General features: G+C 38.9%; 1 protein-coding gene across 7 annotated transcripts in view; it reads right to left on the bottom strand.

Annotated features, from left to right (window-relative positions):
* Window positions 1–25,513, bottom strand: part of Hecw1 (HECT, C2 and WW domain containing E3 ubiquitin protein ligase 1) — a 293,914-nt gene that overhangs the window by 149,831 nt on the left and 118,570 nt on the right. For all 7 annotated transcript variants that reach the window (XM_052729794.1, XM_052729793.1, XM_052729799.1 and 4 more), the window contains one exon: window positions 6,935–7,259. In XM_052729794.1, coding sequence (XP_052585754.1) covers window positions 6,935–7,259 — 325 coding nt within the window. The remainder of the gene's footprint in view (window positions 1–6,934; window positions 7,260–25,513) is intronic.

Below are 25,513 nucleotides of genomic sequence, written 5' to 3'. Positions count from 1 at the left end.
CTAGATTCTTCCTCTTTCTCTCTTTTTCACTTTCTGGTTACAGTGAGTAGCTTTGCTCTCTCAAGTGTTCTCCATCATGGTGTATTGCCTTGCCATAGCATCCCGAATCAATAGAGCCAACTGATTACAGACTAAAATCTCTGAAACAATGAGCCAAAAGTAAAAAGGTTGGTTGTCTAAAAAAATTTGCTGCAGTACTAGAAAGCTGATTGGCATAGTGTGTGCACATGTTTCCTGGTTTAGACCTTGAATCAGTTCCATGTGTCCTGGTTTGGGCCTTGAATTAGTTCCATGGATTGTGGTTTGGGTCTTGAACCAGAACCATGAGAAAAAAAATATCTCTTTTATTTACAAATAGTCCAGTATTTGCTGTCGTGTCATTATTAACAGAAAGAAGGGCTTTGTTTCTTTGATTTGTTGTTATTTTTGCTACCCTTTAAAATGCAAGAACAAAGAGACAAAAATACCAGAACATGTAATGTGTGAGTAATAATATGCGGGCTGGTGATGTAACTCCATTCTATACCATTTCCTTAGCAAGTGTGAAGCTTTGGTATATTAGTTGCTTTTCTCATTGCTATGATGCAATACCCGAAATAGGTACTATAAGGAAGGAAGAGATTATTTTGGTTCACAGTTAAAAGGCACAGTCATCCACCATGGTAAGAAAGTCACAGTAGCAGGAAGTTGAGGCAGCTGGTCACCATATGTTCAAAGTCAGGAAGTAGTGAGAATGAGTGCTTGTGCTCAATAAATTCTTGCTTTCTCCTTTTTGTTCAGTCCTAAATTCTAGCCCACAGGGAATGATGCTGTTTATATTTAGATACTCTTCCCATCTCAATCAACTTCATCTAGATAATCCTTCACAGGCAAGCCCAGATTTTGTTTTCATGTTGCTTTTAAATTCTACTGACCTGACAATCAGGATTAACCACCATAACTGGTGTTTAGTTTCCTTTCTGTTGCTGTGATAAAACACACTGACCAAGAACAATTTGGAGAGGAAGGAGTTTATTTGGCTTACACTTCCAAGTCACAATCCATCACCAAGAGAACTTAAAGCAGGAAGTCAGAGCAAAAACTCAAAAAAAGGAGCCTGGAGGCAGGAACCATTGAGGAATGCTGTGGCTTGCCCTCTGGCTTCCTCATAGGCTTGTGTTAAGCAGGCTGCATTATACATCCTGCAAAAGATGGTGTATCCCATAGGGTGTTAGGCCCTCTCACATCAATAACCAATCAAGGCATTTCCTTACAGGTATGGCCACAGGCCAATTTGACCTGGGAAATCCCTCAATTGAGACTCCTTCAGATGACTATAGGTCATATCAAGTTGACAGTTGGAGCTATCTAGGACACCTGGGTTCCATGAAAAAATCTCTCTCTCTCTCTCTCTCTCTCTCTCTCTCTCTCTCTCTCTCTCTCTCTCTCTCTCTCTCACACACACACACACACACACACACACACACACGTACACACGTACACACGTACACACACATATACACACACTCACCTATATATAAAACTTTACATATATTTATGTGTATACATGGGTATGTTTTGTGTGTATCTATCATCTATTATCTGTCTTCTCTCAAGATTGAAAAGCAGAGAGATGACTCTTGCTTTGTGAAGCACTGTGTTCACTGAAACACTCACCAGTGCTGTGTTCTTTCAAAAATTATTTGATAACTCATCATAATTACTTCAGTTTTCATGGAACAGGACCAAATAAGACATGGTTTCAGCATGCATAAGCTTCAATTAGCATAATTACACAAGTGTACCCACATCAAGCAGGTACAAGTCACAGAAGCAGTCTCAAACCATTCAAAATGAACAATTAGATAAAGACTATGACCTTTTACTTCATGCAGGTAGAGCAACTTGTAAGACTTGGAAGAGAATATTAATCCCCAGGCTCTAGTCTATGGGTATGCTTTATTAACAGAACGTTAGAGAATTTTTTGGATTATCTCTTGACATGGAATTCTGAATGCATGAATATACTCTAATTTCATTGTTTTAAATTACTCAGCAAATTTTAGCATGGAATTGGGATATCATACTATGATAATGACTGTAATTTATTAAAACTAAGTTAATAAGACAGCTAGATTTGCAAATTATCAGCATATTATGCCTATTTTATCTGTTTGGTTGTTTTTTTCTGATTTTAATTGCATACTTATTTTATATTTAAACAGTTTTTGTAGGTTTTACTTCAGAATCAAAGGAATTGCTGTTTTTAAAAACTGATAATCCTCTGAAGTGTTTTAAGATCTTAGTTAAAGGCTCACAGATGCTTTATCATCTAAAGGAACTTGTTAGCAAACCCAACAACCTGAAGACACACTTAGTATAAGAAGAGAACGGAAGGGAGAGAAAGGGACTCTTTCAAGTTGTTCTCTGGCATCCATGTGGGCCATGACTCATGCATGCTCATATACAGGCACACAGACTGAGACCTGGAAACACACATACATGCATGCATGTACACATGCACACACACACACACAAATGAATAAATAAATAAATGTAATTTTAAGATGTTACATTTTTAAATATTAGGAATATGAAATGAGGATAAAAGAATCTTTATAGGTGATTTCTAAATAACACAGCATTTTCAATGGCTAGAGCTATCATTTACACTAATCAAATTATGTATATTAACCTCAGCAAAGGAGACATGGGCATTACTGAGTCTTAACTATAGATATAGACTAATAAAACAATTCTCTTATTTGTGAAAGTCATGTAGGCACAACTTAACACTATTCACCGGAAATACCTATTTATAACAAAACTTTTATGTACTTGTGTTTGGACCAAATGATAAACTCCTGCTCATTATCTGATGTTTAAAAATCATTCTCCAGTCCATATTTACTTGGCCAGAACCTTTTTTGTATGAGGTACAACTAAAACATAATTGAAGGGTCAAGCATGGGTTTAATTAGGGTTATTCATCACATTTCATTTAGAAAATAAAGTAATTTGACAAAATAAATGAAAAAGAGATATATTAATTGTGAAGCAAAACAAAAACTAAGCAAGCCAAGCAAATAAACAACACCCTGAAACTACCTTCCCAATGTACACTATCTCACTAATTACTCTCATTAATCCTGAGATGGAAATTGCAGTTTTATATCCATTTTGGAGTAACTTGAAGTAAGTAACTCAAAGCTTACACAAAACTACCTGGGTGAGGAAGTATATTTATCTACAGGCAGAGTACTATTCTAAACAATGTCTACCTATAATTGAAACTACACGACTCTTCTCCATACTATTACCCAGAAACAATCTATCTTATTTATTTATTATCTATTTATTGCTATTATATATCTCATAATATCCATTCTGTAAGTAAGAGCAACTTAATGCTACAATGCTGTAACAGCAGCAATATTAATGTTATTAAACCTATTGTTAGGTTCCTATGTCCCTGGTTAAGGGCAGCATGGGTGACTTGGTAACAGTGTCATTGAGGAGGTCACATCACCTTCTGTGTACAGATATCTTCACCTTCTTACAGAGGAAAAAAATGGTTTTGGTTGGAAAAGTCTAGAGGTCATATAATGTCAAAAATCATCATAATTTTGGTTTTACTTGGGCATTGTTCTGCTCTACTGATGTATAACAACACATTCCTGATGCTGTTCAAAACACCAACATATCTCCATGGTCAGTGTGAACTCTAAGGCAGTTTCATGGCTGTGGGAGGGCTGCCCTGCAACTCCTCACATGGGAATGACAGGTCAGATTAAACAACCACCCCTACACTTAAGTTTCTAGGTCTAGTTGTATGACTTGAGCTTAGATAAGGCACTGCAAATCTGGAAGGTAAGTTACTAAGGACACACAAATTATGAGCTTTTAAGATTCACAGATAATTTTAGATTGGTAAACTATATTTGAAGTATGATTCTATTTAAAGTGTTGCCATTCAACATTAAATAACATCACAGTTATATGTGTGTAGCTGCTATGACAATAATAAATTGTCAGATTAACTTTTTAAAATGATGAGTTATGGTTCTTTTGGCTCAGTCAAAAAATGTCATGTTAACACCAGTTCTTACTCATTCAAAGTTTCAAGAAACTCAATATGGCCAATGGTCTCTTCCTTCTTCTAACACCTCTTTCTCTTCTTTGTGGGGTAAGTTTCTAGCTGCCTTATTTCTTTACCACTTCCTTCATCTCCCTGTTGAGTTCCCCCCTTCCTCTATATTTGTCTCTTGCTCTGGTAGGGACCTTCTAATGCTTTCTTCTTACACATAATCTGTGATTGACCTTACATACTCACAGGGTACCCAGTACCACAATTTGATGAATTCTAGCATGGATCTATATGATTGAGCTGCAGAGGCAGGAGGCAAGAATTGAAGCACAGGTCACAGAGAAATGTTACTTACTGATTTGTTTCTATGGCTTACTCAGATTGCTTTTTTATACCACCCAGGATCACCTGCCCAGGGATAACACCACCCACAGTGGGTTGTGCCTTTCAACCTCAATCACTAAGAAAATGTCCCACAGGCACACATCCAGGACAATTTGATGAACACAATTCCTCAGTTGAGACTTCTTCCCAGGTAGCTCTAGTATGTCAAGTGGACTAAAACTAACTAGCAGATTTGTCCTTGCTGTGTTTCACACTCAGTAAGTTTTCTACTAAGCCCATTATCTTTTTTAAAACAGACTCATTTTCCATAACTTGAGAAATGGCATCAATGTCCACAAACTGAGGGAAGATACTCCTGTACAAAAGTTGGTTTAAAATTATGTGCTTATGTATGTGCACATGTAACAAACAATTCCTGCAAGTGATAAACCACATTCCCAGTTAAAGCAGGTAGGTTGGGAGGAGGATTGTGGCAAAACTGATGGTTCAGACTAACCAAAGGAGGTAATGAATGCTAGCTAATTATAGTCCTGTTGGCTTTACAAAGTCTACCCAAATGGGGTCTTTTGTCAAGACATCAAAAATAGGACTTTAAAGTGAAATATCTGCATGTTTAGTGTTGATAATCAAATATACAACTAAACACCATAGATTAAACGTGTATGCTTGATGGGTTTTTGTTAGTTTTCTATCTGTTTTAGATAGATGTTATTTTATTTGAAAACTTAATTTTAAAATTTATTAAATTTTTCTGGTCAGAAGTCAAATTTATTTAGTAACTACTACTTGTTTAAAAACATCAAAATGTATATTGCTTCATCTTTATTACACACACACACACACACACACACACACACACACACACACACACACATATATTACATTATGCAGAACCTTCAAGAGAGTAAAAATATTTTCCTGACTAATTGCTTCCTGATTAATCATACAAAATATTTTATCAGAACTAATATTTTATCAGACTAATATTTATCAGACTAATTGTTTCCTGACTAATTAGTTAGACAAATATTTTATCATAAAAAATGAACTAGGTTATAAATTGCTCATAATGTGCATTACTTCCTGTTACAGTCAGCAGTATTAAACCTGGTGGTATGTGTTGGAATGTATGAAGGCAAACTGTATAAATGGAAGGCAGAAAGTTTGGAGGTTCTGTTGACATTTGGAGTACCTCTAAATTATACACTGACCTGTGGATAATCATATCAATTTGTTCCACACTGGATTCTATCATATGCAATAGAGGAAATAACTATTTTCATGTAATTTATTATATTTTCAAATTTATAAGGTTTAATTTTAAAACAAATGAAAATGTTGATAATTTTATAAAATAGTTGCCACAATATCAAATTTATAAGCACAATTTAATTTGTTTGAACAGATTTGAGGAAACTCACATACAAAAATCTCTTTCAGTTATGGAATCATATGATGAATAATAAGCAAGTCAACTTTCTCCATATGACTGAGTATACAATTCCATAATGTGTTTTGGCTATAAAGTAGGGATGTTAAAGGAGCTGGAGAAAAGATTGTTGGGAGAAAAATGTTGAAATTACCTGTTCAGAGATATGAGTACATTGGTTGGGTGTAGGGTGTTCCCTACAACCATGAGGATTTAAGGTGGACTTTTGCTGTTTACTTAGGTACAAAGGGGGAGTGTTCTCTAGTTGCAAATATTTGTTTTTAATCATGTTTTTCCCTGATTGTTCATGATTTTCTTCTATTAAAAAGAGATGTAAGAGTAGCTTTGTTGTATATCTGTAAAAAAAAAGCAAGCATTGATGGTCTCCAGCGTGTTAGACTATAGTGTAACTCTGCTGATTGTGCATCTTAATTATACTGTAGGGTGAGAGAAGGAAAAATAGTACCCCAGGGAAGAGTACACCAATTGGTTGTCCAGTATCAAACTATCAATCCTGAAAGCATACATATAAGAAACATTATACGGACTGAGAAAGTTGTATTCAGAAAAAAAATTATATATGTATATATATATATGATATATATATATATATACATTACCCATATATATATACACATGTATGCTTTTAACAACAGCAACAACAACAACAAAAGAAGCTGTGAATTTGAAAGTAAAAGATCGGTACATAGCCGGGCGGTGGTGGCGCACGCCTTTAATCCCAGCACTCGGGAGGCAGAGCCAGGCGGATCTCTGTGAGTTCGAGGCCAGCCTGGGCTACCAAGTGAGTCCCAGGAAAGGCGCAAAGCTGCACAGAGAAACCCTGTCTCGAAAAACCAAAAAAAAAAAAAAAAAAAGATCAGTACATGGGAGGCTTTGGAAGGAGGAAAAGGAAGGGGAAAATTATGTAATTATATCATCTCAAAAACTAAAAATAACAGTGAATTATAAATAAGATTCTTTTTGAACTATCAAACCACACACATAAGACCTTCTTCCTTTTCATGGCACACTGTCAGCCTGCTCATATGAGTCAGTAGCTCCAATGAGTAGAGTCATGGTGATAATGTACTCACCGATAAGGTACATGCCAATCCAGTCTCCAGCATCCACTTCTTCCTTGATGTCCCAGTGGATCACCAAATCCTGGGAGTGCCCTATGGAATAGTAGGAGCTGCTGACCATGAGTGTAGAGCGGCTGTCTGAAGTGACCAAGTCAGTGTCACTGGTGGAGCGAGGGATGGTGATGCCATCATGGGCGCCATTTCTGATGTCTATGTTGTGGAACTGGTCCGGGTTATAGCTGTAGCGGAGGGGCTCTTTGCATCGGCGTCGGCTCTGTGAATTTCTAGATGGAGAAGCCATGGCAGCCAGGCCCAAAAACCTGTTCTGGTACAGATTCTGTGGAAGAAAGGAGATATTGGACAGGGTCACCAAAAACCAGCAACTTGTGTCACATCCTGATGGGTATCAAAAGATGTGTTGAGGGGAATAAACTGTGAGGGAGCTGCCCTTCGAGGGGATGTAAAATATGACATGGAGCATCTTTTTCAGGGGCTTTTCTCTGCATTCACACAGGAAAAAGAACAAAGACACAAGGCACTTTCTGTTCATACCCTCCTGGAACCTCTGCCTCCTCCATCTCCCTTCGATCGAATTGACTCTAGAAGAAGTGGACTGCATGGAGAAGCCCAGTTCCCTAAGAAACACCACTTCTTGAGGTCGCTAGCATCAATTCAATTGATTCAAATTTTATCCTTTTTTTAGGGTAAAATATTATTATCTTCATTGAATATTTCAGGCATTCTTTTTTTTTTTTAATGTTTTTCAAGACAGGGTTTCTCTGTGTAGTTTTGGTGCCTGTCCTGGATCTCACTCTGTAGACCAGGCTGGCCTCGAACTCACAGGCCTCCCGAGTGCTGGGATTAAAGGCATGCTCCACTGCCTCTGGCTATTTCAGTCATTCTTGATCCATTCAATCCCTTCACACAGTCCAGAATGGTTCCTGCTGGATAAGGTAGTCATTCTTTCTCTTTCTCTCTTTTTCTTTAACCCCTTGACTCTATGGTATGTTTCTGGGCTCTCTAGAAATGTCTATTAAAGATTTCTTATTCTAGTAATTTTTGAATACCACAGTTGTTGATCAGATCCAAACTTAGAGGGCTATTTTCATTGAACCATCATTGTAGAAAACACTGCAGTTGTTTTTTTCTTTGTTAGTGTTTATAGCATTGAGTGTTTAAAATTAGCTAACCTGGAAGGTTGCCATCGTATAGAACTTGAGTGGGGATTCATTTTCAAAACAAGCAAGGGTGACTCCAACTTCATCGATGAATACTAAGATTGGATTAACATGCACATTTGGGAGATTTTGGCTTTAAAAGGTCCACGTTCTGTGACCAATAGCATTCTTGTTTTCACACACACACACACACACACACACACACACACACACACACACACGCCCAGAAAAAGCATTGACTCATGCTATTCAGACCCCAGGGACTGTACCTTATTATACATGCTGATTAAGTGAGAGCTAATGATATTTTGTATTCCAACCATAAGGACCAGACCCTACTGCCAGTCTCCCATTCAAATGATATGACTCTTCAGTTTACACACACTATTTAAGTGTGCCAATAGTATCACCTAATATCATGGAGATTGAAAACTATATGGATTAAATGAACAGCCAAATGTGTAATTATGGGTTAGACCAAACAATGATCACAGATAGCACATCTATGTTATCTCATGACCATTGGCCTGATAATCCTCCATATGACCCTATAGTGCTGCCAATTAAATTCATTCTGTATAGACCCTAAAGTCATCCTGTTTGTAATCCTCCAGACTTCTATAGAGAATTAAAATTGCATTCATGGTCCTGTGTAGATACTCTGCACATCAATTTTCAGGACTGAGGCTTGTAACATGAATCTTAAAAGGTCTTATTAGTATAAAACCCGGAGCCAGATATTGGGGTGAAATCTGAGAGATCAGAGGAATAGAACAAGCCAGCCACAAGTTCTTACTGCTAGGAAATCCTCAGCCCAAGAGAGAGGTACTTCCTTTATACTCACACCTTATATACCTTTCTGTGCCCTGCCATCTTACTTCTTCTCTCTGCCCAGCTACATCACTTCCTCTTTCCACCCAGCTCTATCACTTCCTGTCTGTTTGTACAGACCTCCAGACCTCTATGGTTAACTAGTGCTGGGATTAAAGGCGTGTGCCACCATGCCTGGCTCTGTTCCCAGTGTGGCCTTGAACTCACAGAGATCCAGATGGATCTCTGCCTCCCGACTGCTAGGATTAAAGGCGTGTGCTACCTCTGTCTGACCTCTATGTTTAATATAGTGGCTGGCTTTTTTCCTCAGATCCCCAGGCAAGTTTTATTTGTTAGAGCACAAATAAAATATCACCACAGAGGCTCCTTTTATATGGTTTGATATTGGGGAGGATATATTTCGTTGAGGAAGCTGAGGGTTTTATGCTTTTTGTTTTGTAACCCTTTTCTTCTTTTCATGTGTGTGTGTGTGCATGCATGTGTGTGTATTGTTTGTACATGTATATATATGCATGTTTGCATGTATCTGGGTGCATTTGTGATCAGGTGTGTGCATATGTGTATATGCATGGATGCTGAGGCCTAGTGCTTGTGTTGGTAGTATTCTTGGATCACTCTTCCACTTTATTCATATCAGGGTCTATCAGTCAAACCCAGAGCTTGCCAATATGGCCAGTTTGCTCCAGGGATTGCCTATCTCTGCCTTCAGAGGCTGAAATTACAAGCCAGCCATGTTAGGTGCATTCTGAAGATCTGAACTCTGGTCCTCTTTATTGCATGGCAATCACTCTAGCTGCTGCGCAATCTCTTCAGACCAGAGAAAGTTGCATGTGTTTACTTTAAGTGATTGATTAATTAATTAATAATTTTTACTTGAGAGACTAGGAGTCAGTCACATCTCAGACAGACAGATAAAGAAAGGGGCTGCAGATGATTTAAATGACAAGCCTCTGTCTTCTTTACCCTCCTGACATAAGAAAAAGGCCTGGTGGGCTTCTTTCTCTCCCCAGAAGTGCCCTCATCTGGCTGACCTGCCCAGGCTGGTCACATATGTTCAAGGCCAGTCCTGAACATGGCTACCTGAAACTGTGTGCCCATCAGGTCCCCATTCTTTGTTTACATGGACCAATCCAAAATTATGGAAGGAGGCCACATCCTAAGCCACCAAAACCATCAAAAATCTGCAGCCCTCCTGGGGAAAAATGGATTTCAATTCCAAGCCCCTCCCTGCTCTTCCAGGAGTCTTTCTCTACGTATTTTGGGGTGTGTGTGTGTGTGTGTGTGTGTGTGTGTGTGTGTGTGTGTGTGTGTGTATTTATTTGTAATAAGGTTTGTTAATGTTGCTGCTTGCTATGTGAAAATTTCCTGCCTTTTTGTTCTTTACCTGACCAAAAAAAAAAAAAACCAAAAAACAAAACAAAACAAAACCAACAAAAAAACCAGATCAAGAGTCCTAGATGGTAACATTTTTATATGAATGTTAATTAGGCCCTCAAAAGATTTTAAAGTGTTTCTCTTTTGTTGCAGATGTAAATTCTGCTATCATTTCATAAATTTCTTGAAGAATAAGCATTTCTCTCGCAATTGTCAAATTACACAAGTAATAATGGTTTACACGGTGAGAACAAAGACATGGATGGAAACATTGATGAAATAATATCTTTGCTGGTTAATGCTGAGTTGCAATATGGCATTTGCCTGGAATAAGGGAGACAACCTAAAGATGGTTCTAGAAGACTATGCTCTCCCACCCACCCAGACTCCTCCATCATCCAATGAGGATTAGTGCAATATATGGTAATTATGTAGTGTTATTAACTCGGAAGGCTGTAAAAGTGGTTTTGGGTACTCATTCAGTCACACTGCAAGCAGATTGTATATCACTTTACTGGTACACTCTAGCTCAAAATCTGCTACATCCTATCTTCTTCCTTTTTCAAGAGAGTGAGTAGGTTTTCTAGTCAGTGATCCCACTCTCTAGCAAATATTCCCATGAGATCGTAATGTTAGTTGGCTTGTCATAGTACCCCATCCTGTGAAGCTTTTGTCTCTTTACAGCTCCTATGCCTGGCATAATAACTAGTTTGGGGTTATTTTAGTCTTTAAATTTTTAGTTAAAATTTTATTTTAATCAAAATATCTTTTCTTGTGACAGAAATGGTTTATTATGCTGTATAAAATTAAAATCCAGAAAGAGAAGAGGCAATAAGTTGTATACAAAGGAGGCTAAACATAAAACTGTATTTCATCATGTCCTAAACAGGTATTTTTATTAAAGATTTTATAATAATTGATTCATTTCAATTGTTCCTGTTTTACTGATATGTAGTTGGCAGAATCCTGTGAGTTGACTTATATAAGGCTATTATTTGACATATATGTCTTTTGTAAACACACTCTTGCTGCACCTAGTTACTCTTTTAAATACCGTTCACATCACCAAGTTAGCCTTTTAAACCTTGTTTTGTGATAAAGGCATCGTAGTTGTTAATTCTTGAATGCGGTATGTGACTAGCACTGGCAGCCTAATGTGGGATTCTTTTGTGATTGGGCTTTCCCTAGGCATTCACAACTATTCCCAGAATACTATAGACTGACAGGGCTGGAAGAAGCAACTCAATCAGCCTTCATTTCTAATGTGTGGGGAACAGATGGAGATCTACCCTGTTTTGAGACAGCCACGGATAAAGACCACATAGTGCCTGAAGCGTTATGCCACTGTTTTAAACCCTGGACTTGTGCCTAATCTCTATGGAATCATATCCTCTGACATGGAAGCTTCTGCTTTAGTTTCTGAGGAAGCAAAGCCCAGTCTCTGAATGAGCAAGAATCGGGCATAAACTAAATGAGTAAGAATCAGAACTAAACTGTTCTGAGACTTTGATCCATTGTACCGAATAATTCATTTTTGTTGATAAGCAAAATCAAACTGTAGCTAGAGTTTTCCTGCCTGGCCCACAGTCAGGACAAATCTCTCTCACCTGCCAGTCCCACAGCCACTCAAACCCAACCAAGTAAACACAGAGACTTATATTGTTTACAAACTGTATGGCTGTGGCAGGCTTCTTGCTAACTGTTCTTATATCTTAAATTAAGCCATTTCTATTAATCTATACCTTGCCACATGGCTCGCAGCTTACCGGCATCTTCACATGATGCTTGTCATGGCAGCGGCTGGCAGTGTCTCTTCCCACCTTCCTGTTCTCTCCATTCTCCTCTCTGTTAGTCCTGCCTATACTTCCTGCCTGGCCACTGGCCAATCAGTGTTTTATTTATTGACCAATCAGAGCATTTGACATACAGACCATCCCACAGCATCAAACACTGACAAGAAGACTATAAGAATATCTTAGTTTTCTAACCATTAGTTAGATAGGTGCCAGGTTGGTACTAGGTTAAACATAGATTTTTTTTTTTGCTGAGTCTGACAAAACAGATCTGAGGAAAACAATCTAGACATCTGTTTAGGTTGTTTAGATTTTTTGTTTACTATTATTTACCACGTTAGATGTAGTATATTGTATCAGTCAAAACAAAACTTTCTGAAAGGAGAGGGGATACTAAAGCAGAAATACATCACATCTAGAGAGAGCATATTGTGTGCCAGTATTTTGAACAACAGCCTCCACTTTCGTTGGTTTCTGAGAATCACTAGCAGATTCTCAGTTTTTGGAATATTAGGCTGTGAGTTAATGCCATCTCAAGTGGAAAAAATAGCAGAACGCAGTACAGAGAAAAGTCATGATCTTTAAAATGTCTTTAAAAAATTTGAAATCATAAGAGGAAAAGAAATAATGGAGGAAACATCATTGCAGTTTCCAAGATGAAATTATTCAGCTGTGATAAAGAGAAAGACAGGATTTTTATTACTAAAGCAGATGCTATTTTACTTGCGACTCCTGGAACATTTTCACGCTATGCCCAGTTTTGGTCACGTTCCAGGGGTGTGGGGTGGTAATGAAAACTTAAAAAAACAACAAGCTTGTGTATTTCTACCAAAGGAATTCAGAAAATTCAAACAAGAGAAATGTACAGAATGTCTGTGTAAGATGGAAGAAGAATCAGAATAAGCAAAATAAATACAAATAAATAAATAATAAAAAAATGAAAAGCTTCTCTTCTAAAAGGAGAGAAAGCCAAAGTCTTCAGAACTAACAAAGGTTGTAACAGGGTGCTTGGAGGTGGAACAAAGATGGGCACACAGAAAAGCCGAGCTTTAGCTGCGGGGCTCCCTGTTGGGGGAGAGAAAGCAAATGTCTCCTACAAAAGGTAACCCAGATGGCTGAAAAGAGACCGGCAGCCCCACCCTCAACTCGAACCTTACCAGGCTCAAAAGCACTTGTAACTTTTGATAGGACAGTGTTAAATTTTGTCCCGTCAAGTGCAAGGGACAAGTGCCATCCTAAAGGAAAACCTGTTTTTGAAACGGAGTTATACTGGGGACCTGAGAACACCTACAAGACAGGGAGCCTGAGTTTGTTCTTCCACATTCCCAAGGCAAGAGGCAGCCCTGGAAGGATTTCGCACAGTGGGCAAGGGATCAGTAAAGACAAGGGAAACACAAACAGCAGGTGGTTTAGCTCAAGTGTGGCCTGATGTGGTGTAATGGAAAGATAGCCTACCCTCGCTGGCCAAGGGTGGGACTCAAGTGAGCACTGTCTGTTAATAACACTTGTGTCTGCTAACACTGAGCCTGAGGTCACTGGGTTCATCACCTCAGGAGTGACCTACCTACTTACTGCTCACTGCTGAGGGCTCAGCGAGCTGCTTTGTCATCCATAGCTGCAGCCCTCCAGCAGGATGATTTATATCCTTTAGGCCTTGAGAGTGGAAGACAGGCCCTCTATCCAAACAGTTCTCTGTGCTGTGCTTGTATCCTGAAACCTTTTTAAAAATTTATTTTTACTTTAAATCGTGTGTGTGTGTGTGTGTGTGTGTGTGTGTGTGTGTGTGTGTTCAAATGACTCAGAAGGCCAGAAGAGAGTTGTGAGTTACAGATAGCTGTGAGCTGAACTCAGGTCCTGTGCAAAAACTCAGTGTGTGCTTTTAGTCACTGAGCTCTCCCTCCAGCCCATGTTTCCTACACTCCTGACATACTCGGGAGATGCCCCAGCTAGAGCAGTAATCTTCTCAGATGGTTGACGCTGAGGCTCCTAGGGGGATGAAGAACCTGCTTAGCTCACAGAATTCAAAGCTGACTGTGGCCAGCAGAGACCTCTGCTTTACTCACAACTGCAGGTAACAAAAAGAAACTTTTCCAGTACAGGCTGACGAGTAGCAGGGCAGTCACGCCTCCGACACACTGGACATGGAGCCCACATTTTCAGTGATCCAGAAAGAAACTGCTCTACCATTTTATCTTTTTTCACTGGTTGGGTTCCTTTTTATTTTTATTTTTATTATACCTTTTCCAGTATTTTCTGCTTTACAGTATTTAAAGATGTTTTCCTTGTTCCCCTTTCTTGATCCAATTTTGTTTATTCACTCTTTCTATCATTGAGAAAATGTTTGCCCTCCCTCCTTTCTCTTTCTCCTTTATAATTCTTTGTTCTTTCTCTTTCCTTCTATAAAATTCTTTTCTGCCCTTTTACTCTTTTAATCCTTGTTTTCCCTTCCTGTGCCTCCCATTCACTTACTGTTTTCACACTCACTATAATTTTTAAAGATTTATTTTTATTTTTATTTATTTATGTGTATGTCTGTGTGAATGTATGCTTCCTATGTGTGGTTGCCCACAGAGGACAGAAGAGAGTGTTAGATCTCCTGGAGCTAGAGTTACAGGTGGTTGTGAGCTGCCCTGCATGGGTGTAAGTAACCAAACTTGGATCTTCTGGAAGAGTAGTGAGTGCTCTAACCACTGAGCCTTCCCTCCAGTCCCTACTCTAAAGAATTTTAACATTGCAGTATATTCTATATAGTTCTTCCATTTTCTGACTTATCATAATTGGTAATAATATAATTAATTTTAAGTTTATTTATATGTCTTGTATGGTTTGGTCTTATTGCTGTTATGTTTGTTTTCTCCATACTGGGTGGCACTAGGTATTGAGCTCTCAAGAAGTAGCTGCTCTCTAACAAGACCCCCAAATCAAACCAGAAGAGATATCCAAAGCAACAGATACAGAAATTGTATCATAAAACTACAAGAATTATAAAAAAATACTAGACAACTTAACTATTTCAAAAGATGATAGCTCTTCAGAAATTCTTAAAGACATTGAAATACATGAAATGTCAGCTAAAGATTTCAAAAGTTCACTAATAAAAATGATTCCAAAGAGGATATGAAGAAACAAAGGACTTCAATCCAGGTCTGGGAGAAGAAAGTGAGCAAGTAACATGAGGGGGGAAAAGGAGTCATCACAATATGTAAGAAAATCAGAAATATTTATGAAAATCAAAATACAGATGAAAATTTCAGCAAAGAAATTGATAATTAAAATAAGAACAAATAAACATTGTAGATGAATATGGGCTATGGAGGAGATAGTTAAAAAATACTACATTTAAACATCAATAAGGAAAAATAATAAATTAACATGACCATAACATCTATGAATCCTGGGGTATGGTCAAGAGACAAAATTTAGGAATGTATGGGCTAGAAGAAGGAGCTGAGGTAAGTAATGGCACAAATAATCTATTTGATGAGACATATAACCCCAAATTCCCTAAATCTGAAAAGAAATGAAAATACAAATGCAGGAGCTAGTTAGATCACTGGCATGACCAGAAAAACCTCTCCATGGCATATTATAGTCAAAATATCAAAAATAGAAGCAAATAAAAGCATCAAATGTTATAATGGAGTGAAAAGGAAATGTATCAGAATAATATCTGCAACTCTGAAAGCCCGTGAAGTGTGGGATGATACGTTTCAAGTCTTGAAACTAAATAATTTTCATCCAAGATTGGTATCTCAGGCAAATCTATCCTGTAAAATGAGGCAAAGATACCCACTCTCGTGTCTCTTGTTAGACACAAATTGAAAACTGGCTACTGACATACATCAAAAAGATTATCCACCATGACCGAATTGGCTTTGTCTGGGAGATGCTGGGATGGTTCAACAAACACAAGTCAATAAATGTAATAAAACACATAAATGGGCTTAAAGACAAAGATCACATACTCACTAAATAGATGAAGAAAATTCCTTTGACAAAATATAGCACAATTTCATGATAAAAGCCCCAGAAAGAATGGGAGAGAAGGAACATATCTCAACATAATAAAAGCTATACATCAGAAGTCCACAACCAGCAACATCCTAATGGAGAAACACTTAAAGCAATTTCATTGAAATCAGAAATGAAAGAGGGTTGTCTACTATCCCCACTCCTTTTTAATACTGTGCTTAAATCACTAGCTGGAGCAATTAGGCAAGAGAAGGAAAGTAAAGGGATACAAATAGGGAAATAACAAATAAAACTTTTCCTAGTTGCAGGTGACATGATATTATACATAAGAGACCCTTAAATTTTCTAGAAACAAATTTTGTAGAAAGAATCAACATTTTCTACAATGCAGCAGGATACAGAATCACCTTGCAAAAATCAAAACTCTTATCTGTACACCACCAGTGAATATATAGACAAAGGGATCATGTATACACACCTCCATTCAAGAAACTAAAATATCTAAGAATAAATCTAACCAAGGAGGTCAAAGACCTCTATAATGAAAACTTTAAATCTTCGAAGAAAGAGAATGAGAAAGACACTAGAAAATGGAGAGACATCCATCCCATATTCATGGATTGGTAGAATTAATACTGAAAAATGACATTTTATCAAAAGGCATTTACAAACTCAATACAATCCCAATCAAAATCCCCATCTTATTCTTCACATAAATAGAAAAATGAAAGTATCCTAAAATTTACATGGAACTATAAAAGACTCCAGATAGCCAAAAATGCCTGGAGGAAAAGGATAATGCTGGAGGGATTACCATCCCAGACCTCAAGATATATTATAGAGCCATAGTAGTAAAAACAGTATGGTACTGGCACAGAAGCAGACATGTAGACCAATGGACCGTAATCAAAGTTTTAAACATGAGTATATGTAATTTCAGCCATCCAACATTCAACAAAAGTGCCAAATCATATAATGGAGAAAAGAAATAGCATCTTCAACATGTGATGCAGGAAAAACTAGATGTCTACATGTAGAAGAATGAAATTATCAGGGGCTTACTCAAAACCCTCTTATATCAAAGAATAAAATAACTTTTTTTGAAAATAAAAGAAATATGCAGGAATTTAGGAAGTAAGTCTACAAACTGAAAAAACAGAAGATTCTAAGGCCAACAGCACAGACAAGATCTTCAACAGGATCTAGAATAAAACTGCCTACAATTAAGAAGTCATACCCACACAAGTACAAGAAGCACACAGAATGCCAAATAGCTATAATGAGAGAAGAAACTTCTACAATACATTATATTTAAAACACTAAATACACAGAACTAAGAGAGGTATTGAAAGTAGTAAGCAAAAAAACCACAGGTCACATTTAAAGGACAGCCCAGAGGCAGGCAGATCTCTATGAGTTCAAGGCCAGCCTGGTCTATAGAGTGAGTTCCAGGACAGCCAAAACTACACAGAGAAACCCTGCTTCAAAAAACAAAACAGACAAATGGATTAGGAGGTATGGCCTTGTTAGTGGAAGTATGTCACTGGGTGTTGGGTTTTGAGGCTTCAAATGACCAAGCCAGGCCCAGTGGCTCTCTCTTCCTGCTGCTGCAGATCTGGATGTAGAACGCTCAGCTACTTCTCCAGCACCATGTCTATCTACATGCTGCCATGCTTCCCACCATGATGAAAATGGACTAAACCTCTAAAACTATAAGCAAACCCAAATTAAATGCTTTCTTTTACAAGAGTTTCTGTGGTCATGGTATTTCTTATTCACAGCAATAGAACACTGACGAAGATACTATAAACATAGCAGAATAACATTAGGAGCAATTTTATCACTACATTTGTTGTTGTCACTGTTTTATTTAAGAGATTTTCTATTCATTTTACATACCAACCACAGATTCCCCTGTCCTCCCTCCTCCTGCCCCACATCTTCCCCCCCAATATCCCCCATTCCCACCTCCTCCAAGTCAAGGTCTCCCATGGGGAGTCAGCAGAGCCTGGTACATTCAGTTGAGGCAGGTCCAAGCCCCTCCTCCCTGCACCAAGGCTGTGCAAAGTGTCTTACCATAGGCACTAGGCTCCAAAAAGTCAGCTCATGCACTAGGGACAGGTCCTGATCCCACTGCCTGGAGGATGTAGATCTCATCCATTTCTCCATCACTGGGCAATCCATGCATCCTTCCTAGGGTCCTCCTTACTAACTAGCCTCCCTGGAGCTGTGGGTTGTAGTCTGGTTATCCTTTGCTTTATATCTTGTATCCACTTATGAGTGAGTACATACCATGTTTGTCCTTCTGAGTCTGGGTTACCTCACTCAGGATGATATTTTCTAGTTCCATCCACTTGCCTGCAAACCTCATGATGTCATTGTTTTTCTCTGCTGAGTAGTATTCCATTGTGTATATGTACCACATTTTCTTTATCTTTTCTTCAGTTGAGGGGCATCTAGGTTGTTTTCAGGTTCTGGCTATTATGAATAATGCTGCTATGAACATAGTTGAGCATGTGTCCTTGTGGTATGATTGAGCATTCCTTGAGTATATGCCCAAGAGAGGTATAGCTGGGTCTTGAGGAAGATTGATTCCTAATTTTCTGAGAAACCGCCATACTGATTTCCAAAGTGGTTGTACAAGTTTGTATTCCCACCAACAGTGTAGGAGTGTTCCCCTTGCTCCACATCCTCTCCAAGGGAGAAGACAAGGCACCAGGAGCAGGCAGCACCTGCTCACATTGCAGCTCTAATCAGGAAGCAGAGAATAATGAATGCATACATCAGCTCAGCTCCTTTTCTCTACTTACACAGGGTAGAATCCCAACCAGGGAATAGTGACACCTACAGTAATGAGGATAATCCCCTATAGGGGTCCATCTCACAGTTATTTTAGAATCTGTCATGTTGACAACTCTGACCATTGCTGCTAACCCGAGATATTTCAGCTGCCTGTCAAATGTCCAGAGAACACAAGTCAGACTTAGGCAAGTGCAATACAGAGGAAAAGGATGTTCACAACAAGAAATAGTTTCAGAAGCTCTAATGTGCGCCCTGGAGAACCCTTTTGAGAGATGCCAGGAACTACCATGGAATGGTTCATTTCTAAATGGATTCACTGCTTTGCTTTTTTCCCAGCAGGTTACACATGGACTCGGTTCTTAATCTATAATGGTGCAAAGGGGCCAAAACAGACATTGAAACAAACAGAAGTGTTGCATAAACTGTCTCTCTGAGAATTTGGTAACTGAGCCTGTTGAGACATGATGACAGTAGACAGATTAACAGGACAAAAGAGGCAGATAAACTTTATATGCCCAAAAGCCATGAAAGCTCAAAGAAACACCAGATGGTTTGACTTAAATATATCCTACTCATAAAGGAGAGTTTATGAGCTGATGACTAGACTTCTCTAGTGAAGTCTCTAGACTTCACTGATTCACTAAACTGAGACTGGACCACTGCTAAGAATGGATATATAGCTGCAGAGATGAGACCAAAGTGGGCATTGAGTAGTTAAGGTACCAGCAAGGAATTTGGTCTGCTCTTTCTTGGCATTACTTAATGCTTCTTCAAGTCTGGAAAGAGATAATTTTAAAGTCATTTGCCCTGGGGACTTTGTAAGGCTCTCAAAGGCTGAGTAAATTCACTTTTCTTTGCCAAAAAACAGAGTGCTATTTAAGAAGCATCCTCACTATCCCACTGTCCTTCTTCTCTAGGCCCTATGGGAACAAATGGTTGCAGGACTATTGTCATTGTCTTGAAAGTTTTTCCTGTTGTGGTCAACTGTGTTGATGCATATGTGGCCCTTAAAGAGAGTTAATGGACACATTGAAGGTAGTAGAGCATCTGAGTTCCTGGGGCATGCACCACCACATTGCCTTTAGGAAGGAATCAGCACATAGTGAAATAAGTGGCATTGAGAGGCTTCCATTTAGTGTACAGTAGACATCCCCCATGGGCTTAAAGGTTAGATAATGCAGTAAAATAAAGCTGTTTCTAATTTAAGAAAGCAAAATTGCATCGTACTCAGAGATTCTCTTCATGTCTGCAAAGTGCTTTAAGGTACCCAGTGCCAAAGACTAAGGACTAAAATTAAGTGCAGAAAGGAGCAATGGGGTAACATTTGATATAAACATCATGGTTTTGTCTTGCATTATATAGGAGCTTAGCTAAACACAAAGCTGTCATAAACCCTCTGGAAAAATTTTGCTTCACACACGTAACATCAGAAAAGTACCCAGAATGCCTTGTGGTAAGTGTTAGATAGGAGACTATCACAAGAGCTACCCATCTATCTCTGTCTCCACTCCCTTCTATTCATACCTTTTCACTTGGTGATATCTGTCCCATAGGTTCCCTTTCAGGGTCACACTTTTGTGTATTTCTCAGTGGGAATTTTAGGTTTATAGCATAAGATATAACTGGCTTCTTTTCTACCCCCATGAGGTAAGCCTGGCTGCTGACTGAATTTCATTTCTTCTATCTTCACTTTGGCCTCTTTCTTTGTGCCTAGTTCCCTGAGACCTCCACAGAGAAGAGAGCACTTGCTTTGGGTCTGGACGTGGATATGCATCAATGCTGGTTGTGTGACTTCCAGTGTGAGCTGAGCCTCTTGGATCCTGAATTTTGCCAGGGGAATAACCATTCTGGATATTGTGATAGGGTGCAGGATGTGCCAGTCAAAGGTATGACTATAGGAAACCATAATATCACGATGAAATATACCTCTTTGTAGAGATTATGGTGAGCTATTTAAATGAGAACAGGTTTAAATGTTTAGTTGCAGATTCAGGGGAAACACTGAAACGTTACCTATTGGTGAGATAAATTTACATCTTTGAGAGAAATCTCCACTTGTCAGGATGTTTACCCTCTGTACAGGCAACTAAATCACTAAGGGCTCAATTAATGGAGACGGTGTGAACTAAGTCTGCACAGCAAACTTACGCAATTCCCTAGTTTGAGATGCTTTTCCTGGCCAAATTGTCTTTTCCAGGGTTTTCTTTGTTTCATATACTATCTTTTTAGAGTCTGCAACCTAAGCAAATCCCTGATATCTACTCTGGAATTTGTTTGTTTCTCTAGGCATCTCTTGTGTATGTAAATGGTGTGCATGTGAGGCAACATTTGTTGTTTCGTTCTCATACTAAATTGTCTTCTGTTGCAAGGAGTTGTGAAGAACTTGTGAAGTATGAAGGAGGGATTTTTTTTCCTTTCTTACCTTCTAAACTATTAAGAAAGTGAGGACTCGCAGGCTTTCCCCTGTCCATATTAAGACCTATTGTTGCTGTTGTCCTTATTCAGCTCATGTTTAGGCAATCATGCTGGTGAGACTTTATGGGTGGAGCTTCTGACATTCCCAGGAGCCATAATCTCACAGCAAGCTCTCTGTGCTCCTCTGGCTCTTACAATCTTTCCATCTCCTCTTCTGCAATGAGCCATGAGCCTTAGATACAGGAATTGTTTTATAGATTTGTAAGTTGTAACTGATCACAACTCTGCATTTTGATTGGCTGTAATACAGGTAACTAAGGAATGTTGGGAGCAGGAGAAATAGTCTTTCCCAGGAAAGAGCACATTAGTTCGTTATCCGGTACCCAATTGGCAGCCCTGAAAGCATACATACAAGTAACATTAAAAAGATGCCATTTTAGCCGGGCGGTGGTGGCGCACGCCTTTAATCCCAGCACTCGGGAGGCAGAGGCAGGCGGATCTCTGTGAGTTCGAGGCCAGCCTGGTCTACAGAGCTAGATCCAGGAAAGGCGCAAAGCTACACAGAGAAACCCTGTCTCGAAAAAACCAAAAAAAAAAAAAAAAAAAAGATGCCATTTTTATATGTATATTTATGTATATGTGTATATTTAGGTCATATATATATATATATATATATATATTCTCATATATATATGAAAAAAAGAGGCCATGAATTTGAAAGAGAGCTGGGAAGGGTACATGATTTTTGAGGGAGAAAATGAAAGAGAGAAATGATATAATTATATTATAATCTCAAAAAAATTAAATGGAAAGAAAAAGAGTTGAGACAAAATGCCTGGTTCATGTAAGCTCTTGGCAGTGGCTCGTGTCGACCTTTGAGTATTCTCCACACAGGGTCTTCTCTTGACAGAAAGCTTATTCAGGGGAAAGTGCCTTGTCTCGAGCTTCTGTTCAGACCACAAGCAGCTCCTGGAATCTACCCCATCATCAGCTGTCGTATCTGCACTGCTATCATTTGGATTTGGAATGGTGCTCAATGACCCATGTATTAGAGGTATGGGCTCCAGCCTACAGCATTCAGGTGTTGGAACCTTTAACAGTTGGGACCTAGTAGATTTAACATATGCTACTGGGGCACACCCTTATAGGAACACTGAGACCCCTAACCCTTTCCTGTTTCTCTGAAGGAAATGAGCAGTTTTGCCAATATGTAGTGCTGTCTCACCTAAGTCAACGAAGTGCCCTGTAACCTCTGAGACTCTGATCCGAAACAAACTGTTTACCTTAAAACTTGTTTCTCTTGGTTCCTTGTCACAGTGACTGAAATGAAACGCATTCACCATGAGAATGGCAAGCCTGAACTCCCAAATAGTGCTTCCCCAAGTCCCTCTACAGTCACGTTGGCTATGCATTGTTTAGCTGCACAGAGAGGACTCCAGCTCTTTGGATCACCACCTGATTCTTGTCAGGTGGGCATTGGATCATTCTTCCTGCCAGCTTCCTAGGGACAGCTACACCAAATCCTTCAACCCAAGTTTAAAAACTGTCCCCAGATCCTTGTTCCTCTGTCCCATGATCTCCTGAACTCCCAAGTTTTCATTCTGAAGTGAGAATATTACTCTTTTAGGTAGCTTCAGATGTCTATTGGACAAAATCTAGGAGTTATCTGAGGGAGTATCAGTTAGGGAGTTGCCTCAGTCCCATTATCCTGTGGGCATTTCTGTGGGCCATTTTCTTGATGACTAGTTGATGTGGAAGGTCACAGCATAATGTGGTCCAGTTCCATCCCTAGACTGGGAGTCCTGACTACAAAGAAAGCTAGCTAAACAGAAGCTAAAGAGCAAGCCAGTAAGCAGTACTCCTCCATGGTCTCTGCCTCAGTTCCAAGGTTCCTGATTTGAGTTGGTATTCCAGTTTCCCTTGGTCATAGGCTGCCTCCTAGAAGTGTAAGCTGAAATGAACCTTTTCGTCCTCAAATTGGTTTTGGTCATGGTGTTTATCATAGCAACAGAACGCAAACTAGTACTGTCACAGAAGTCTCGTAGTGAGGTTAGGACCTATCTTTAAAAGGCAATGAACAGTCACCACAGTGAACAGCATTAGAAAATAGACTACAATCCTCTTCTTGGCAGAACAAATATCTGTTCATTATCTGCCAGACACCAAGCATGGTTGTGGACACTGGAACAAATTATTGCATTAAAGAGACAAAAGGCTTTGCCAGTGTGAATCCTATTTGACTGAACAAGGAACACCTGAGTCTTCCTAACTTGGATGCAAAGGATGTGATAAAGGTGGACTTGGACCACATTTACAGAATATCAAATGTCAGGCCAGAAATTTGCCTTTGGGAATAATTAGCCCTAATGTGTAAGTGAGTCTGTACTTGTCAGGAAGAGCTACAAGCAACCAGATGAAACTGGACTTCTAATGAGTGTAGATAAAGAGAGCTGCAGAATAACAAAGACAAAGCTGTTGTATGGCATTTTCCCAATTGACAAGAGGCTTTCTCAGGAATGTCACACAGTCCTCTTGTCTTCATGCTGATGGGAGGCATGTATAAAGCATAGAGAGATTTCTGAACTTTGTTTAAGACTTTGAACATCAAAATAGCATGAGTTATGTGGCTTTTCAAGGTATGATTCTCCATGGGCCTCAGTCGGTAATATCATTTCTCCAGAGCACTCTTTTTTTTTATTAATTATTTTTATTTTATGTACATTGGTGTTTTACCTGCCTGTGTGTCTGTGTAAGGGTGTCACACACATATCCCCTGGAACTGAAGTTACAGACAGTAGTGAGCTTCCATATGGGTCCTGGGAATTGAACCCAGGTCCTCTAAAAAGATGCCAGTTTATTCTTCTATTGGGAATAAAAAGAAACAAGGATTCTACATTTAAAAAGTAGAAAAGAGAGACTCTGTACATTTGCCGATGAAGATAGTAAAGAAGGAAAGTATATACCATTTTTGAGAGCCTAGCATTTGTCAGCACTTTGCTAAACACTTCTTTAAATAAATGTATTTAAATAAATGAAAATGATATTACGTTTATTTTTTAGACATAAACGGAGCAAGTGAACAATCAGAAGAGAAGGTAGAAAATACACCTGCTTTATTGCTTGTGCTAGAGCTTTGAAGCCTTGAGGACCTAACCTAGGAGTTCACAAAGGACTCGCTTAAGGCTCGAGTGAAGGTCACTCTTGGTGGTACTGTCTCCAAGATTCATGCTTTAGGCTTCATGTGGTCCAGAGAGTTGGATTTCTGAGGCCCGCTACTACTTTCTTCAGTAGAAACAAGACTGGACTGTGGTAATTTCCCATCCCATCTCTGGGCATCTCAGTCTGTCCTCCCAGCCACCTCACCACTCAGGGGCCTGGGCTGCTCTTCTGCAACCAAAGGCAATCATGTGCTCACCCTGGGAGCTGCCTTATTCCACTTGGATGGGGCTTCAAACCTCTGTAATCCTTCTCTGTGGGTTCTTATTTATTTATAAGGGGTAAATAGAAAAGTATACATCAAATTGACTTTTTGCCCAAATTTGGATTCCTGATACTTTTGTTATAACCTATCCTTGCATGTTTAAGCATTTCTTTGGGATTAAAAGATTGAAATTATTTTTTTCTTTTCTCTCTCTATACTTCCTTCATCCTCCTCTCCTTTTTCCTGTTCCTCTTCTTTGGGTTTATTCTGGTTATTTATTTTTTACGACCCTGGCCATTTTCACTTCTAACCATACTTCTAGCAGTAAGAATCCAAGTAGTATACATCTTAGTGGTGTATGAACTATACTTCAGAGATTGCTGTGGATCTTTTAAGGATATTTTCTGATTTTGGTAGTCTAGAGGAGATTGCCAATCTGGGATACACATTAGAATAGCTTCAGGATATCTATTTATTATTTACTTGTTTGTTTTTGTAACACTAGAAATTAAAACCAGGGTCATATACATGTTAAGCAAACATTCTACTACTAAACTATTTGGCTGGGGTTGAGGGACTTACTGAGTTTCCCAGGCTGGCTTTGAACCTATTATGTAGCCCAGGTAGGCCTTGAACTTGTAATCCTTCTGCCTTACCACTTATCTAGTAGTGTGGCTTTTCAGAGTTTCACATCTGAGATCCTGTCCCGGTCTTGTCTATACTCATAGCCAAGGAGGCTCTCATGATAACCTGTCCCTCTGTTTCCTTTGTCTTGAGATTCTTTTTATGCTGAAGCTTTGAAGAA

Source organism: Peromyscus californicus, unplaced genomic scaffold (genome assembly GCF_007827085.1).
Source record: "Peromyscus californicus insignis strain IS unplaced genomic scaffold, ASM782708v3 Scaffold_8__1_contigs__length_139910024, whole genome shotgun sequence".
Taxonomy (NCBI): Eukaryota; Metazoa; Chordata; class Mammalia; order Rodentia; family Cricetidae; genus Peromyscus; species Peromyscus californicus.
The sequence above is the reverse complement of the archived record's forward strand: the minus strand, read 5'-3'. Positions and strand labels throughout refer to the sequence as shown.